General features: G+C 46.8%; 1 protein-coding gene across 4 annotated transcripts in view; it reads left to right on the forward strand.

The window, feature by feature from the left end:
* Nucleotides 1-11,989, forward strand: part of dennd4b (DENN/MADD domain containing 4B) — a 28,257-nt gene that overhangs the window by 9,551 nt on the left and 6,717 nt on the right. The window contains exons 1-12 of one of the 4 annotated variants that reach the window (XM_010749376.3): nt 1,983-2,332; nt 5,269-5,625; nt 7,008-7,263; nt 7,491-7,560; nt 8,264-8,433; nt 8,530-8,771; nt 8,858-8,924; nt 10,602-10,660; nt 10,748-10,892; nt 10,989-11,164; nt 11,251-11,351; nt 11,709-11,924. In XM_010749376.3, coding sequence (XP_010747678.2) covers nt 2,325-2,332; nt 5,269-5,625; nt 7,008-7,263; nt 7,491-7,560; nt 8,264-8,433; nt 8,530-8,771; nt 8,858-8,924; nt 10,602-10,660; nt 10,748-10,892; nt 10,989-11,164; nt 11,251-11,351; nt 11,709-11,924 — 1,867 coding nt within the window. In that variant the 5' untranslated portion in view covers nt 1,983-2,324. Of the gene's footprint in view, nt 1-1,982; nt 2,333-3,915; nt 4,062-5,268; nt 5,626-7,007; nt 7,264-7,490; nt 7,561-8,263; nt 8,434-8,529; nt 8,772-8,857; nt 8,925-10,601; nt 10,661-10,747; nt 10,893-10,988; nt 11,165-11,250; nt 11,352-11,708; nt 11,925-11,989 lie in introns of those variants that run through there. The other 3 variants (XM_019274142.2, XM_019274126.2, XM_010749377.3) reach the window with 3 other exon arrangements.

Below are 11,989 nucleotides of genomic sequence, written 5' to 3' on the forward strand. Positions count from 1 at the left end.
TAATAATTTTCATGCTATTTTCTGCTATTCTCTGTGCAGATTGAGCCATCGAACATAAGACCGCTGTATATTATCGACCGGCCACAAGTAGCTCCGGCGGTCGCGGCACATGCTCGATGCTTCACTGTCACAGCGGCCATCATCCATCTGCTGTTGTTGATGTGATGAGCTGCAGACATGATTCTCGTGGCGGTCTGCAGTCTTTGCACTCACGTCGTCTGACGGTTTGTTTTGGAGGTTTGACATGATTCTTGTGTGGGTGGTAAAAGAGGTCAGCGACGTCTGAGCCTCTGCAGCAGCATCGTATCCAAACACTGTCCATGCAGCAGGAGCTGCTCCTGTCAGGTGCGAGCTCCTCGTCTCGTCTTTCTCCTGTTCACGCGTAAAACATCCCAATAACACAATTCAGCTGGAAGTCGTAGCGACTGTGTGTGAGTAAGAAAGGCACCGTTCCATCTCGCTCTGGGTTTGATGCTGGAAGCTTTGAAGGTCTGACACTAACTGTGCATTTAGACTTTAGCTGGGTTGACAATCTGCTGAGATGTTTGTAGGTTTACAGGTGGAGGTGGTGATGCTGTGAGGCGGTGTTTACTGACTAAAGAATGGAGCTAAGGTGGAGCGAGTCACCATGTCCACGTGTAGCATGTGTATGTTTGTGGATTGTGCACAGCTCGTTAATACAGGTGTGCATTTTATTAATTGTTGCACCTGCACACACAGGTACGACCGCAGTGGTAATTAATGTTGCAAACAAGTTGAAGATTGTTGGAGTTGCTTGCTCGCTCCGAGTGTTGGCTCTTGAATAGTGCAGATCTACTCTGTCTGGTTTCTGTGTTTGTGGCCTGACTCGCAGCAGCAGCCACATTTCTTAATCAGGCTGCACCTGGAAAGTCTGTGACCCGGTTTCCACTCGGTTAACGCGACATGTCCGGTGTTACCAGCAGAAAGGTGGATGGTGGATGGAGCTGTGCAGGTTTCAGCAGCTGTTTTTCGCTCACTTAATTTGACAGAGTTGAGAAAGACTTCCTCTCAGGCTTTCTCGCTTCCTCTTTACGACAACCCGAGTGAGCAGTTTGAAACTATTTTAGTGCTTCTGCTTTGACTTCAGGTGTCGTTTAAGTTGACCAAACTACCTCCAACGTGGCCGAGCTTCCTGCTGGAAGACGCTGATGTTGATGCAGCTGTTAACATGGAAATGTTTGGCATTTAAACTCTGTTCCTCTGTACATGGATGGTGTGTATGTGGTCTGGTATTAAGCTACTGAAAACGTACCGTAGAAAACAGAAGTTTGTCATCAAACCACATTATAATATTTGTCTTTGTCCCTCCGATAAAGAGTGACAGTAAACACAGCACACGTCAGAACGAGTCCAAATGTTTAGTGTTTTTAGATTTACAGGTATTTTTTTAAATCAAACATTAAACTTTGGACCTGATGATGGCTCTGGAGTCACCAAAGTCATCCGGGTTCATCCTCTGGAGACCTTGAATGTATTAAGACTTTCTCTGCTCCTGGAGACTCACCAAGTCGGTTATTGCAGCTAATGTTGGTGGCAAAGTTTGATATCAATATAATATTCAGTGTGCTGCTATGTTGGACGTATTTATCACGAGTCTCTTGATTTGACTTTTTACTGTTGTTAATATCATAAAATGAAGAGTCGGAGGTTTGTGGGTCGGTTCAGGTTAACTGATACCTCCGACAGCCACCGCGTCAAACATTCTTTGTTTTCATTGATGACAATGGTTGTCATGTTGTCTGTGAGCAGACCAGCATCTGTAGAGTCACTTCTCAGTGTGACTGTCAGATGTGTCACACACTACAAAGACGAGCTGAAGTTCAGTATGACGTATACCAAATGGTGGAAGAACAACCCTCCAAACCACGGAGACTCTGACGTTACATCACATCAGTTTGCTGTGATGATGTCGACGTTAGATGGGCGGTAAAATGTGACGAGCTCTGAGTTTCTGTTTCCTCAAAAAAAACATCTGGATGGAGGAGAAAAGAGTTCAGCACTTGAGGTGCATCTCTGACTTTATGTTCTGTTTCTCGTAGTGCTGAATTGAATCATTTGAGATGTTTGAAATCTTTTTAGTGGAGAAAGTTTCTGCTTCTCAGATTTGAGGATTTCCTGTCGGCGTGTGAAGACAGAAACTATCATCGTCATGAAAGTAACCATCGATTTGTTCTGAACGCTCGTCGTCGTTAAAAGGTTTGTTGACGACCTTTTGTTCACGATGAAGACGAAGATGTTGGTTCAGTTCAAATAACGCTGCGTGACATCTTCACAAAGAAGTCTGAGGAAACGGAGGTGTAGTGATGAGCAGGTGAGTCTCCGTTAATCAACGCTCTGAGCTGCAGACCTCCGTCTTTCTGCATCAGGGGATCTGATTGGGCTGAACAGACCGACTGTAACAAACGTGTTCTTGAATGTTGAACAGCAGCATAAACAACTAACTGTTCATTAAAGACGTGAACTCACAAACTCGCTGATAAAAACGACTCTAAAGTCTGCAGACTGAATCTAACCCGGGCCATCAGCCGCTGGCTGGTTGCACTGACGCAGTGTAAACTGAAGTGAACTCTGTCAGTGAGGAAATCTGCTGCACTTCTCTGGGCTTTCCAGTATGTATTTAAAGCTGTGTGTGTGTGTGTGTGTGTGTGTGTGTGTGTGTTCATGTGCGAGGTTTCCATTATTGCACACCGGCCTTTGAAAGGGGAAGTGATTGTGATGAAATCAGCTGTTTCAGCTGAAATAGTTTTTACATTTCTGCAGACTGGAGCATGGAGTGAGCGTTGGTGACAGAGGACGGACGAGCGGCTGTCTTCACGCTGACCTTTCACCTTCTTATCTTCAGTCGACTCACGAAGGATCCGTCCTTAGTCACTCTGGACGAGAGCGTCAGCAGAACTGAGCGTCTCAATCAGAATGAATTCATCATTGTACGAGTCTGTGTCCGGCTGCTCAGCTTCAACTCTCTGTGATTTACACACTTTATGATGGACACGTAGCTTTAGCATAAAGCTGCTGCTAACTGAATCTGCCATTAGCATGCTAACAGAACCAGGCAGAACAGCAGCCGGACTGGGTTGGAGCACAGCCTCTGAGACCAACAGGGAATAACGTGACAGCACTGAGGTGATTTACAGACTTTATGATGGAAACATTGATCAGGAGTGAAGCGTTAACTGTGGTTAGCTCAGTCAGCTGTGTAGCTAACTGAACTGACTCAGCCCGGGACGCCAGGATCCAAACCCGACTGCTGTGTTCACTGTTAGACTGGACACTGCCGGTTCAGAGGTTCTGTCGCTGTGTTCACTGTTAGACTGGACACTGCCGGTTCAGAGGTTCTGTCGCCGTGTTCACTGTTAGACTGGACACTGCCGGTTCAGAGGTTCTGTCGCTGTGTTCGCTGTTAGACTGGACACTGCTGGTTCAGAGGTTCTGTTTGGACTCTCGACCATTGATGACAGAAAATACTGAGAATTCACTGCCTGATTCACAGTAAATGATTGTACATGTAAAGATCTGTTGCAGATGGACAGGTTCAGCAGATTTATGTCGTTAAACAGTTAACACTTCAGGGAGTTGCCGTGTTGTCAAATGCGTTGCCGTGTTACCAGGAAGTCATTGATGAACAGGAAACAGGCTGCTAATCTTCTTCCTGTTAGCCAGCTGACCTGTGACCCCCGCGTTGATTCCTTCCACTTCCTTTCGTACGTGTCTCTCTCACTTTCACCGAGTGATGACGGACAGTGAACATTTAATCTGTCCGACTTTATTTGATTTACATTTAGTCATTTAGCTTTTATCCAAAGCGGTGTATAAAAAAGGTCGAGCAGTATCTCTGCGGTTGTAATACTGATTTTTTTTTTCAGCCTGGTGAATGTGTGTGAGCTGCAGGGATTTACCCATCATACATCTGTAACATGACACGGAGGCGCTCTGTAGGGATTAGTGGATGAAGACAGAAGCTGTTAATACATGAAGGACGTCCATGTAAAGTCTCCTGTCCGGGCAGACATTGAGCCTGATCCAACTCGCAGCCCTCTCATGTAATGTAGTGTATATAAACAATGTGTAGATGTATATCAGACGTTGTGTGAAGGCTTCTCCACCCTCCAGTCTCTGTACAGTTTTCTGATGGAGGCAGGCAGTAAGTCGGATGGAGGGACATTTACAGTTACATAAGAGTTCTTTCAACATGTCGCAGCGTCACTGCACGGCCTATTTTTATAACACAGCGTGTCCTCTGCACGTTCGTTAAACCACATATTTGATTTAGTAAATAAACACACAGAAATATGGAAGCATGTCGTTGAGGGTCAACAGAAACTATAAACTTTGTAAATAAATGTAGAGTGTGTCTGACAGACATTATTACTGACACTGCTGCAGCACAGAGACTTAAAGTCAGTCAAAGGCAGCTTGAGGTTGCCGAGCAACCAGGGTCAGCTGCAGGTCAGAGCAATTAACTGCAGCTGTGCTCTGTCTGTGTGTGAGTGACTGCTGAGAGACACAGAAAATCTCTAAATGAAGCCCCTCCAACTAGTGGACACTAATGCCAAACGGTAGGTGGTATCAAAAAGCCCAAATGACCGTGAGCATCCTCATCTTGTCGACCATGTGAATGCTGAATTTCAGTGTGTGAAGTTAAAAAATGTGACCTGGGGAGAGAGAGAAAGAACAGGTGCCCCGTGCTCCTTTGGGAAATTTCTCCTCTCCAGTTTACATGGGAGTAGATGGGGCTGTCGGTGGGTGATCCTGGAGCATCAGTGCGTCTCCCGCCAAAACTATAAGTCTGACAGCTTCAGCAGTGATATCGCTGCGTAGCCCACGAATTTTCCTACGTTTCTATGTAGAAATTATTTCTGTAGAGTGACATTTGTGGCCACGAGAGCCGTTTGCAAATGTATTTTTGGACAAATGTTTCTCTCCCTCTCCACCATAGCTCTGGAACATTCTACCAATACACACCCATTGTAAATGTTGGTGTGGTTTTTGGTGATTTTTGGTAAAACCGTTTGGTGAAACATTTAGAAAAGTCACAGTACACCATTCCCGGCCGAGCCGGTCGTTTTGATGTCTTTTTAGTGTTTGTGCGACCAAAACTGTGGGAGGAGTGGCGTGCTGAACTTCTTGCAATACGTCAGAATAATCAGTATGAACAGTGTTCAGTGGCCTGAATGTTTGAAAATGTCGCTGACCTGTTTCTCTCCATGTGACCTTCAGATAATAACCTGACTCTCTGTGTCTCTGCAGTGGAGGGCAGACAGACGGCATGACAGAGGAGAAATGTCCCCAGCTGGTGGACTACTTTGTAGTGGCGGGTCTCGACCCTGCAGGACCCTGGAGGCCCCTGGATGAGGATGGCAGGACCTCCGCCAACTCCTCCTCGACACCCTCCTCGTCATCTTCATCGGGCCGAGCGGTGGAGTCGGTGACGGACCTGGCGGTGATTGCCCGGGGGCTCGGGGAGGAAGTGCCGGAGGGCTTCACCTGCATCGAGAGGACGCTGGGCGGACACTCAGCCGAGCTGAGCGCCGGCCTCATCAACAACCCGCACCTTTACCTGTGCTACCGCCGAGGGCGAGACAAGCCGCCCATCCTGGACCTCGGGTGAGTCTGATCAGTACACAGCCCACACAACGGGAGGGTTATTTAATTTATTTTAATGTTGAAGAATATTTAAATTTAAAGAGGTAAAAGCATCAAATGATGACTTCAGTGTTGTTGCTGATTATTTTTCTGACTGCTTGTCGCAGCTTTGTTTTCATTTCACGTGAACAGACGATGAAATGAGCTGCAAACTGTCGTCAGGACTGAAGTGACAGGCACTAGAGCCTCAGCATCGCTCGCTCACTTTAACTTTGGCCAATGTTGTAATGATGATGTGGTGCTCCGAGAATAATCCGAGCTCGCTGGCTCCAAAGTCACTCGTGGCTGCAGATGTCGACACTTTGTCCTCAGTGAGATTAAACTCCTTCTGCAGGAAACATGACACGCGTGTGCCCGCAAGCGCTTAGTTAAGGACTACATCTCCCACAATGCCTCCTGACACTAGATTGCAGTGTTTACACATCAGTGTTTAATTAAGACACTAAGTATCTACCAATAATCCCAAAATGTCCAAGAAGAGGAAAAAGTGACGCAGTTTGTGCTTCATGGAGTAAAACAAACCGAGCGAAGCAGAATTTAAAAACCATAAATCCTCTGCAGTCACAGAAGCTGCAGCCAGAAAGAAAAGTGAGCTTTGTTGTTGAGTTTTGAAGAGTCAGTCAGCATCGCAGGTCGAGTTGTGACGACACAGCAGTCTTCTTCTTCAGCTGCTGATGAACGGATACAGAGCATCGATCCATCCGCCGGACAGTTACAGTTTGACCTTTGATTGATGGAGTAACGTGAGTGAAATGACACAGCAACATGCTTCTATATATTTTTACACATGCAGTCTGACAGTGAAGCTGACATGAAGAACTGTGAGCTGCGTGCCTCATTCACTGAGTCTAATGAATAATAAACACGTGGACTCGTACACAAAGCTCTGCTTCAGATTTAGTTCATGTTCCATCTTATGTAATCCAGAGATGATGTAATGCAGCGACGGGCCGGCTGTGTCGTGCTCTGGACTGAAAATCGTCTCTGTTTCTGTCACGCTCCACCGTTAAATTACTGTGGATTACACTTAACGAAGCTAATCCTCTAAATAATCAGATTACATCTTTTTGTTCCTGTCATGAGTAAAGAACCACAGACTGTCTAAAACCTGGACGTAGTCTCTGTGACGTCCCCGCAGACTGTCTAAAACCTGGACGTAGTCTCCGTGACATCCCTGCACACTGTCTAAAACCTGGACGTAGTCTCTCTGTACCAGGCTGTAAACATGTTTATTTCTGCTGTTGGACATTTGGACATGGGGACTTATGGAGACTGACTCCATGCTAACACACTCAGCTAAGACGCTGACTTCATGTATCGATGGTGTCTCTCTCTCCCCGCAGGGTTCTGTATGAAGGGAAGGAGCAGCTGAAGCAGGGCTGGTACGTCATCGAGACGACGCCCTACAGCCGCTCGGCCAGCCTGAGCGCCGGTGGCGCTCCGACGGCTCACCGGGTGTTCCTGACGTACCGGCGGGCTCTGGACTCTCAGGGCCTCCACACGCTGGGTGTCACCGACATCGCCCTGCTGCTGCCCAGCAAAGGAGAGGTCGCCCCGCACACCTTCTGCCGGGTCGACAAGAACCTCAACACCGGCATGGTGAGCACCGGGCGGGGCAAACGTACCATGATGTGGGGTAACAGCGCAGAAACTCTGAATAAAGGGTAAAATATAAGAAAGAAACCAGGAACACAAAAATTTAAACTTTCGATTCAGTAGTATCCTCTATCAGATTATGGCCCCCTGTTTCGATCAAAGAATGAATTTTAATGAAGTATACTTGAGTTTTTTGAGTTCATGGATGATGTGTGTTTGTTTGTCTCCAGTGGGGTCCAGCTCTGTATGTGTGCTACAAGAGAGCTGTGGCCAAAGCCAACGCCTTGGTCTACAAAGCCAGTGAGTATCTGTCGCTCTGCTACATGTCACCTAACTGGGATGTTCCCGGAGCTCCCACAGCCTGGACAAAGCTACCTACTGAAAATATGATGTGTCTTACAACAGTACAGAAGCAAGCTAAAGGATTCATAATTCAAATATTTCCCTGCATTTCTGTCACGTAATGAACTATGTTGCCCTAAAACTGTTTACAATACAGATGTTTTAGTATTTTCATGTTTATTTCTTGTGTTTGCATCGAGTCGGTACAAAAAAACTACAGCAGCCAAATCTACAATCTTCCACACAAAACTCCAAAAATGGACCGGACGAAGTTAAATTAATTTCAGAATCCTGAGAAATAATTGTATTTCAAGCACTCACCAACTCTCTCACTCACCTGTAGCACTTCACAGGTGCTAGCTGTACTTGACTGAACCATAAATCATAAAGCCGAGCTGGAGAGTTCTGAAGTGACTAGCAGTGAGTCCAAATCTATATCCACCCATCCATCCAAGAACCCATCGAATCTGAAAGACCTGGACTGGGCTGGAACTCACTGATGGTTTCAGGAAGCGACCGAGTTCAGTTATTTATTTATCGTGCTACCAAATATTAAGTTAGGGTGTCAATAATTTTGGATTTGTCTTTTTTTAATGGTTCCTCTTGACTGCACATAAAAAATGAATGTTCAGGTAAACAGATGTACTGCTGTGTGCTGCAGATCTGATCAGCCGGTACCCAGAGGAGGACCTGGAGGCGTTTCCTCTGCCGGAGTCGGTTCCGGTCTTCTGTCTGCCGATGGGCGTCACCGTGGAGAGCTGGCCGCTGAACACCAAGTACCAGCTGCCCGTCTTCTCCACCTTCGTTCTCACCTCCGCCTCCGGGGACAAGGTTGGAGGAGCAGCATCATGCCCACATGAACGCAGCATGTGATTGCCTTTGATGGACGTGTTTGCTTGATAAGTTAGCCTCCTGCTCTCCCTGCAGGTTTACGGAGCCGCCATCCAATTCTACGAGTCGTTCTCCCGGGAGCTGCTGTCGGAGCGGCAGAGCGTGAGGCTCGGGCTGCTCAGCGTGGTCGACCGGCGGCCGATCACCAACCGCAGCCTGCAGGTGAAGAAGAGCATCTGCGTCCTCTCTCACTGGCCCTTCTTCAACGTCTTCCAGAAGTTCCTCACCTTCGTCTACAGATACTCCATCTCCGGACCTCACGTCCTGCCGCTCGAAAAGTCAGCGCACCATATAAGTTCTTCTTCTGTTTTTGGCCTTGATCGGCTCTGCTGCAGTCTGATCGATGTGTTTTCTCTCCCTGCAGACACATCTCCAGCTTCATGCACAACGTCCCGTTTCCCTCCCCACAGAGGCCTCGCATCCTCGTTCAGGTACAGACTGGGACTCGATCCTGCAACATGCAATGTGATCACGGCTTTAAAAGTAATATATTGGATTGATAACATGAACCTGCAGACGAAAAACGTCACACAGAGAGAAAAAGAGGTTTGATTTCGAGGTCAAAGGTTAGATGTTCTTCTCTTTACAGCATATCTTAAAGCTGGTGTGTTTTTGTATATTTGCATTTTTCTGACTTGAAGGCTGAAACCAACAGCAGCCGCGTGTCCGTCAACGTATTTGGATTAATTTTGTAGCGTTGCATTAGAAAAGTTTGACGGCATCGCTTCGGCTCTCTCCAGGTGGTTTTTCAGGTTTTTCACACAGTTGTGACGTAGCGAGCGTTGAAGTCACATGACTGCTCGGATGTTTCCGTCCACACGGATCTGAAACAAACACAAATGTCTGATTTACTTCCTGTTTCCTGTTTATTTCACACCTTGAGCTTCTTTTAATGACGTCGTCTTCTTCTGGTTTTCTGACCGGAGAATTGGCGCCACCTACTGTTCCTCTTGTAAATCGACTGCTAATATTCAACATAATGTTACTGCATGGAAATGAGCGTTCATGTTTTCTTTAAAGGATTTTTGAGACTCTTCAGATTTTGTGACACATTTGGATGGAAACACGACGTGTGTTTCTCCACATTCGGACTTCCTGTCTGTGGCTCTCAGCTCACTGGTTCATGCTGAAGACGTAAATCTTTAGAAACACGTCACAGATGTGAAGTTTAGTTTTTAGAAAGGGCTCAGTTAGTTAGTTAGTAAATGAGGGTCGATAAGATTCTGTGCGGAACGTTAAAAAACAAAAATATTGTATAATTCTAAAACTACATCTGTTCTAAACTTTTGATTCAGTTTTATTGTCTCTTATTTGGTTTAATGGCATCACGGAAGCAAATAAAAGGGGACCGAGGATTGAGCCCTGAGGAACTCCTCACACCATGTTAGTCTGCTCGGAGGTGTAACTGTGAAGTGTGACGAGATTAAACCACGTATTAGTAGACAGTATTAGGTAGCAGTTTGTAGGCAGCAGTGAGAATGACAGAAAGTTTTAAAAATATATTTTTTGGTTTAAAACTGGATCAGAGAGACATTAATCCTTCACTTCCTCCTTCAACAGGATGTTGGTGCTGATCCGGTCGCAACCTCAGCTGGGTAAAGGTGCCCGATCAGAAGTAGTTAATTTATTCGTTAATCGTTTCCAATTAACGGGCAAATTTCTTGACGTAATTCTTTGAATGAGAAATGAGTCGGTGACGATCTTCATCGGGTTCAGATGATGACACCCGCATGAGTTAATTTTGTGTTCCTCTGAATGTTTGACAGATTAAATTAATTTAATGACTTTTAAAGAAATTTCGGTCGTTGTTCAGTGACGACGACAATTTACTCACCAACTTTACAACGACTGAAACAACAGTCGGCTTCAGTCAGATGATCAGATTCATTGATTATTGAAACTGTCTGACAGCTCGTGGTGTTCTTCCTCAGGACACGTTTGTTTCTTTTAAGAATAAAGTTGGAGAGTAAAATCTCATAACTGAATCAACGATTGCCAAACCTGTGAAAACTGAAATCCCCTTGTGTTGTGAATGACCCTGAAAAACTAAATATCAACCCTCCGTGTGTGTTATGTACATCGTATGTAACGTCGACTGTCTCTCGCAGCTCTCTCCGTACGACAACCTGCTGCTCTGCCAGCCGGTCTCCTCTCCACTCCCACTCAGGTCAGTTCACTGTTGAGCAGAAACGATGTTTGAAATAAATGATGACCTGTTGATGAACCTGTTGGTGTTCACGTTTGTGTGTGACAGCGGTGCGAGCTTCCTGAAGCTGCTGCAGAACCTCGGCCCGGAGAACGCCTGCACGCTGCTGCTCGCCGTCCTCACCGAACACAAACTGCTGCTGCACTCGCTCCGGCCCGACGTCCTGACCTCCGTCAGCGAGGCGCTCGTCTCCGTAAGACTCGCACACACTCACGTTGACAGTGGCGGTATAGAATGAGGTCTGTACAGTAATAATTGGAATAATAATGTCTCTCTCTCTGTCTAACAGATGAGTTTCCCTCTGCGCTGGCTCTGTCCGTACATCCCTCTGTGTCCGCTGCAGATGGCCGACGTGCTGCTCGCTCCGATGCCGTTCATCGTGGGCGTCCACTCCAGCTACTTCGACCTGTACGACCCCCCCACCGACGTGGTGTGTGTCGACCTGGACACCAACACCATCTTTCAGTGAGTCCGTCGCCGTGCCGACCCTGAAGATGAGTCTGTATCGAACGTGAACGTGACGTGTCTTGATTTCTCCTCGCGTGTCTCAGGTCAGAGGACAAGAAGCCGTTGTCATGGCGATCATTACCCAGGAAGCACGGCAAGACTCTGTTCAACACCCTCACCAACCTGCACAAGACCCTGGAGAAGAGTGAGTGTCACATGACTGACTTTTCAAAATAAAGTAACTTTCTTTTTTTCATCTCTCAAACTGTATCAGAGCCTGATTGTGTAGAGTCTGGTGGAGAAATGAGCCGAGCTCTCAGCTGATTTGTTGGCTCAGTTTCCTCAGGAGTTTTATGGACTCGGGTCTTCTTCCACACAGCCTGATGTTCGTTTGTTAAATTATGTTTCATTTAGAGTCAAACAGACTATCGTCTGCTCAGCTGGTGTTTTAGTCGGGGCTGCCGCGTTGAGTCCATCCAGCTCGACTCACCGGGCTTACCAAATCAGATCAAACTTCCTCTGAGCACTTTCACAGACCCTTGTTTTCTCCTCGTCGATGCAGTTTGCACTCCTGGTCAGGAGGAGGCGACGTTGGAGTTCCTGCTGACGGACTACGATCAGATCTACAGGAGTCAGAAGCAGCTGGAGTTGGAGATCCAGGAGGCGTTCCTTCGCTTCATGAGCTGCCTGCTGCGAGGATACCGGACGTTCCTGCTGCCCATCACCCAGGCGCCGTCCGACACCACCACCGACTGCAGCTCGCTGTTCAACCTGCAGGGTGAGCGCCGGTTGTTGGATTCAAACATATGGACCAGCCACAGTGAAGGTCATCGCTGGATGATC

Source organism: Larimichthys crocea, unplaced genomic scaffold (genome assembly GCF_000972845.2).
Source record: "Larimichthys crocea isolate SSNF unplaced genomic scaffold, L_crocea_2.0 scaffold110, whole genome shotgun sequence".
Lineage (NCBI taxonomy): Eukaryota > Metazoa > Chordata > Actinopteri > Sciaenidae > Larimichthys > Larimichthys crocea.